The 6,516-nt window shown below is 35.3% G+C and overlaps 1 protein-coding gene across 4 annotated transcripts; it reads left to right on the plus strand.

The window, feature by feature from the left end:
• Positions 1 to 304: 304 nt before the first annotated feature.
• LOC122289890 (uncharacterized WD repeat-containing protein C2A9.03-like) lies at positions 305 to 6,207 on the plus strand. Of its 4 annotated transcripts, none has more exons than XM_043097265.1 (10): positions 305 to 468; positions 2,251 to 2,398; positions 2,585 to 2,746; positions 2,876 to 2,962; positions 3,313 to 3,447; positions 3,581 to 3,691; positions 3,986 to 4,077; positions 4,151 to 4,256; positions 5,201 to 5,287; positions 5,393 to 6,207. In XM_043097265.1, exons 2-10 carry the CDS (start codon positions 2,258 to 2,260, stop codon positions 5,804 to 5,806), a joined length of 1,335 nt encoding a protein of 444 aa, XP_042953199.1. In that variant the 5' UTR covers positions 305 to 468; positions 2,251 to 2,257; the 3' UTR covers positions 5,807 to 6,207. The 4 variants fall into 4 exon arrangements, with proteins under 4 accessions (XP_042953199.1, XP_042953198.1, XP_042953197.1 ...); XM_043097264.1 differs by having other exon boundaries at positions 306 to 468; positions 2,236 to 2,398; XM_043097263.1 differs by lacking the exon at positions 305 to 468 and adding an exon at positions 529 to 1,421 and having other exon boundaries at positions 2,236 to 2,398.
• Positions 6,208 to 6,516: the final 309 nt, after the last annotated feature.

Here is a 6,516-nt window from a genome sequence, read left to right on the forward strand (position 1 = left end):
GAATTGAAATTTGAAAAAGTTGAATTATTTATTTATATTTAATATAAAAATTTTAAAAAAATTATAATAATAAAATAAAATAAAATAAGATGAGTCTCCCAATCCAAATCGGACGAAGGGAGTCCATTGCTTATAACTTAAAATTTCATTAGCTGTTAGCTCGTTCCGGTAACAGTGAATTGTCCATGCGAAGTTGCGAACCCATGTGATGGGCCGGGCCGGATGGGCTTGGTACGCAAGCTGGCCCAGTAGCTCTAGAACTTCTCTATTCTTTCGCTCCTCAGTTCTCACGATTCGATACCCAAAGTAAAATAAAATAAAAAAGAATAATTTTTTGTTTTTTCCACTTTGAATACTAATTAAAAAATCAGCTTTTATATTGCGACGATGCTTATCACATTCTGATTTTGGGGGTTACAGATCGAAACAGTTCCGTGCCAACCCTCTGTCGCGGACAAAAAGATAAAGGTGAATTTCATTTTATTTTATTCGTTTACAATTTATTTTTGGTATTTCCGTAAGTATTATATATGTAGGACCTGTTTACGATCCTAGGGTTTTGGTTGTTCGCGCGCGCGTATTTAAACATTGCTTTGAAGAAGATGATAAAAATTGATTCCTCATGTGTGCACAAAGTTTCTGAATCTATATTTTCTTTTTTTGTTTTTTGTTCTCTGTAAATTATTGTCTTCGCTTCATATTCTTGCTCTTCTTATTTGATTCTTATTTTGAGAAATGATATTTGCAATTCTAGAGTGTGCAAACTTCCTAGATTGTGCAAGTTTCGCTCATGTCTTGTGAAAAAGTAGATAAATCTGGAGCACACACGAAAAATTTATTTTTCAATGAGGATCTACTTTTTTAGCATTACTCATTTTATAATCAAATTGGTATTTTTGACTTCCAAGATTAGTTTTTTTTTTTTTTTAAATTCTTTTTGGGGGGGTTGATTTACCGTTTGACCCATTATATTAAAAAAAGGAAAATGATAGGTACACCAAGAAAGTGTACCTATCATTTGTACTGATCAGTTTTTTTTAGCATTTGTGTTTGTTTAGTTTTTGAGAAATGATATTTACAGTCGTAGAGTGTGCAAACGTCATACAATATTTTGAAAAGAAGTGAGTAAATATGAGATTCACGTGAAAAAAATTAATTTTTTAATAGTGGACTCTAGTATTTTTCAAAAGGATTGCCCAACACTTGCACACTATGTATACAACAACCATTTTTTCATTGTGAAGTATTCAAGGCTTTATGGGATGAAATCTTCACTAGGCTTGGTATCGCATGGATAATGCCTAGGAGGGTGATAGATTTATTGTCATGTTGGAGAGGGATTCGGGGCAATCGTCACATTGCAGCTGTTTGGAAGATGGTGCCTCTATGCTTAATGCGGTGCACATGGAACAAAAGAAATGGTTGTTGTTTTGACAATAGGGAACACTCGGGATGGTTTAAGGGCCTTTTTCTTTCATACATTGTTGCTTTGGACTTCATCTATTGTATTAAATGGAACGAGTTTTAATGACTTTTATGCTACTTTCCATAGTGCGTAGTTTGTAATTAGGCTCATTCTTGTATACTTCCTGTGTACTTGGGCATTGCCTAATTACGTGGATTAATAAAATCTCTTTTTACTTATAGAGAGAAAAAAAATAAAAATAAAGTCTTGGTAGACTTCGTCGGTGGCTGTAGCACCATCGTTAAATAAAATGAAAGTACCAACACTCATTTGCGTCAAATAGATTTATTCATTTATAAATATTCAGTCTGGTTCATGTTCAGGTGCTTAATTTATATTTATGTTCACTATTTTGTTAGAAGGTAAATGATCATAATGCCCTGTTGGTTCTGCCAAAGCAGGGCTATTTAGATATTTATTCTTCTATAATATTTTTTATGTATAAAAGAAAATATTTCTACCAAGAGAGGAGCAGAAGAGCTTCTTTGTGTATGTGCTAACTATTAAAATATGATAATTGGTTTGGCAATAGCACAAGAAATAGGATATCCCAGTTTATAGTAAGGATATTATGCATATTTGAAGCAGGTGGTGAGGAAACAATAAAGAATGGCTCGTGTGCTTAGTAAATAGTTGAAAAATGCTTGTGTTTAGTGGTGTAGCCTTGTAGTTAGGGTTTCCTATCAATTACTTGGTATTTTTGGGATTAAGCATTGCTTTGTTGTCTTTTCTGATGCTTTACGACTTGGCTTGAATTCCTGTCTGAATAGCTGTGGAATTGCCAGACCAAAAATGTCTGAGAATCAAGGAGATGATGCTGAATACATGGCAGAAGAATATGAAATGGAAGATGTAGATGATGAGATGGATGATGAGTTTCGTGGTAGAGAAATGGGGGGCTCAGAGTCCGACATTGATGAATATGACCTCTCGGTTTGTGTTTATACTGATATGTTTTGCAAGATCACATATTTGCATAGCTTAAATAAAAATAAGCTTTCTTCTTACTTGATGCTAGTACGGAATGTAGCTTCTATTTACAGAAATCATTATGATTTTTGTTGGAGAAAACTAGATTTTAAATGTCTTATATAGCTTAATATTCTAGTTCTGGTGCAGAATAGCAAAGTTACCACTGCTGGGCAAGCCAGAAGTGGAAAAGACATCCAGGGGATCCCTTGGGATAGGCTTAGCATCACTAGGGAGAAGTACAGGCAAACTAGGCTAGAACAATACAAGAACTATGAAAACATCCCTCATTCTGGAGAGGGATCGGGGAAGGTAAAAGTTATTATTTTTGTCTTCTTTAGTTTTAATACTTTTTAGTTGTGTTGTTAATTGTAATTTAACTGAGTAAATTGATACCATTACATTTTTTTTTTAAAAAAAAAAAAAATCTATTTCAAACAGGATTGTAAGGTTACCAAGAAAGGGAGCTCATTTTATGAGTTCAGAAGGAATTCAACATCTGTGCAGTCAACCATTCTTCATTTTCAGGTTAGGCGAATGGATTATCGTAATAACCTTTGGTTTTCCCATTTCCTTCTGTAGTTTTTTAAACTCCTTCGCCCATTCTTCATAATCAGTGAAATCTGTGTAATCAACCATTCTTCACTCTTGCTTCACTTTGTTGATCCTCTTATTGGTGTAAATAGCTTACATGAATCAATCTCATCAGAGCCCTTCTCAGTTACAAACTCTTCACATATAATTGCTAAAAGGGGTTAGTTGAATTGCTTTGCCGACACAGATTCCATAAATTGCTGATACCTAGGCATGGTTCCTCGTGGATAACAGGACTTTGGGTATTATTGGCTGACCCACATTTTTGCTGTGTGGTGATGCAGTTGAGGAACTTGGTTTGGGCTACCTCAAAACATGATGTCTACCTTATGTCTCATTTTTCTGTCATCCATTGGTCTTCCTTAACTTGCCGCAAATCTGAACCTCTTAATGTGTCAGGGCATGTGGCACCATCAGAGGTTGGTTTTTTGGGAAGATATTCTAGTTTGATAATAGCATCTTGCTTTTGATATCTTTAATGTGATAAATGTATTTTGCTAGATCGTTAATCATGCTCTTCCCTGAAATCTATCCATCTATTTTTCCATACAGAAGCATCCAGGAAGTCTGTTGGAGGGATTTACTCAGACTCAAGTGAGTACTCTTTCTGTTAAAGATAAGTTGCTTGTTGCTGGAGGGTTCCAAGGAGAACTTATTTGCAAGGTAAGTTGCATACCTTTTCTGTAAGTATTTTCTCAAAAGGTACTCAAAGATATTATGGACTGCAGAAGCATTGGCACTGTGGTTGCATGTTCACCTATGTGCATGGTGACAGCATACATGGCTTTTGCTATTCAATTGGGCATCATCAATATTCCATTCCCTGGAGTTTCTTATTAATCAAGCTTTACTATAGTCCTGTCACTATCTCTAACCTTTTAAGATTTTTAAAGCTGTGTTGCGAAGTATGGATATCAGGGCTAAAAATTTCTTTTACAAGTATTTTTCTGTTTGCAGCACCTGGATCGGCCTGGAGTTAGTTTTTGTTCCAGAACAACTTATGATGACAATGCCATAACCAATGCTATTGAGATCTATGCCAGCTCCAGGTACTTATTGCCTTGGTCTTGGTGGTGGAACAATGAACTTAAACTAATTGGACTCATCTCTTTTAATCCTCAGTGGTGCAGTTCACTTCATAGCTTCAAATAATGATTGTGGAGTTAGAGACTTTGATATGGAGAAATTTCAACTTTCTAAGCACTTCCGTTTTCCTTGGCCTGTGAATGTGAGCCTCTTTTCTTTTTTCATTTTTATTTTATTTTTTATTTTTATAAGTAATCGTAGATCTTATTAATGGAAAATGCAGAAGACAGAGTCTAAGTACACAGGACATATACAAGGAGAAAACGAAATTGGAAGTAGAAGAAGTACAGGAAAATCATAAAAACTGACCCATGCTCCAGAGAACTCCATCTCAAATAATGCAGATGACTTAAGCCTGCATGCAGGAGCCATATTTGTGTAATTAGTTTTTAGTATGATTCAGGTCATATAGGGTTTTGTCACTCGTCATCCCTACACACCACACACCACACTTATTTTAATTTTTTTTGTTTTATTATTCCTAAACTAATTGAATTCTTCTACTCATCATCCATTCACTACAAAGTTGGTAAGAGAAAAAAATTTAAAAATTATGTGTGGCGTGTGGGGATGATGATTGACGAGTAGAACTTTTTGGTCAATTAATGGGTTGACTGATGTTGTCCGTGATAGAAGTCTTTAGCTACATGAATCTTTGCCTTCTTTAGAATAGTTGAACCATTTTTTACTCAACACTTGGGCATCATTGACAGTTGGCCAATCATATCACATAATTTTGTTGATGGGGTCATATCATTTATTTATTTATTACTTATAATCCCTTGGTAGTATTTGTCAATGCTCCTATACTTCTACTCATTTTGTCAGACAAGATAACATTGTGTAAATTGTCGATTGATTCTGTGTGCTGCGTTTTGGATGGTTGTGGTTTAAGATGCAATTTTATCTCCTTTTCTTTTTGTTAACCGATATTGTAGTTTGGGAGTGAGATGCTATCGCCCTGATGTTGCTTATACTAAAGCTAAATTGCAAACAGTCGTTAGTTCTAAACAGTGGTTAGTTCTAATAATTGAATAACGAGTTGATTTTATATTGCTATAACATGCTTTTAACTACTATTCACAGCATACTTGTCTGAGTCCGGATGGTAAACTTCTCATAATTGTGGGAGACAACCCAGATGGTCTGATGGTGGACTCCCAAACTGGAAAGGTACGCTTTCTTTTTTAATTCTTCTTGGCTAATTTGGTGATTATCTACCTGGAGCTTTACTATCCAAATATATATAATTTCTTCTTTAAAAAAAAATTATTGCAGACAGTAACGTCCTTGCGCGGTCACTTGGATTTCTCATTTGCATCATCGTGGCACCCTGATGGTTTGACTTTTGCTACTGGAAACCAGGACAAAACCTGCAGGGTTTGGGATGCCCGAAATCTATCCAAGTCAATCGCTGTTCTGAAGGGAAACCTTGGAGCCATCAGGTCTATCCGCTATACTTCTGATGGTCGGTATATGGCAATAGCAGAGCCTGCTGATTTTGTGCATGTATATGATGTGAGAAATGGGTACGATAAGGAACAGGAGATTGATTTCTTTGGCGAAATAGCTGGCATATCATTCAGTCCAGATACAGAGTCTCTTTTTATTGGGGTGTGGGATCGTACTTATGGTAGCCTCCTCGAGTATGGTAGATGCCGAAACTACTCATACCTCGATTCTCTAATTTAAATTGAATATGACACCTGAAAACAAGCGTGGTGTTGTTGCTGATAAGTAGGCTTAATTGAAGAAAATCGGTATCATATCATGAAGTTAGAGAGGGGTGTAGTTGTTGTATATTTGAGAAGTTGTGCAATTATAGGTAATTGGTCTTGTTTTGTTGCTATTGAGGATTTGTCATAAAAGTGTGTAAAAGGGAGGGGACGTACAGAAGGCTAGAGAGAGAAGGCACTTCTTGTGCCAACAAGAGAAAAGAATGAATGAGTATATCTTGGGGGTGATGCCTGGTTGCCATCCTTCTTGTATGTTAGAAATTTTATGACTTTATTTTTTTATTTATTTTTGAGAGAGAAAGACTGTCTTGTGGAACTTACCAGTGATCATCACGGATGTTTTATTTCTCGTGTCAATATTGGTTCTTTGCAGTCGTGGCAAGAAGATTGTGCCATCTTAAAGTAGACAAAGGCTTAGACCATCTAGAATATCATCATTTTAAAGGAGCTCAGCTTTTGATGAACCATTCGGTTGGGCAAGGATCATTTGGACTCGTGTGTTGTATTGACCGTGTATGGTTTTTAGAAAATTATTAAAATTAAATAAATAAGAAAAATTTTCTTCATCTTCAGATTATATATAATTGTTTATTTATTTTATCTGATTAAATATGTGGTATATAAATGATGAGCAGAAAAAATTAATTAATTAATTAATTAAAGAAA

The sequence above is a fragment of the Carya illinoinensis genome, chromosome 12, assembly GCF_018687715.1.
Source record: "Carya illinoinensis cultivar Pawnee chromosome 12, C.illinoinensisPawnee_v1, whole genome shotgun sequence".
Classification (NCBI taxonomy): Eukaryota; Viridiplantae; Streptophyta; class Magnoliopsida; order Fagales; family Juglandaceae; genus Carya; species Carya illinoinensis.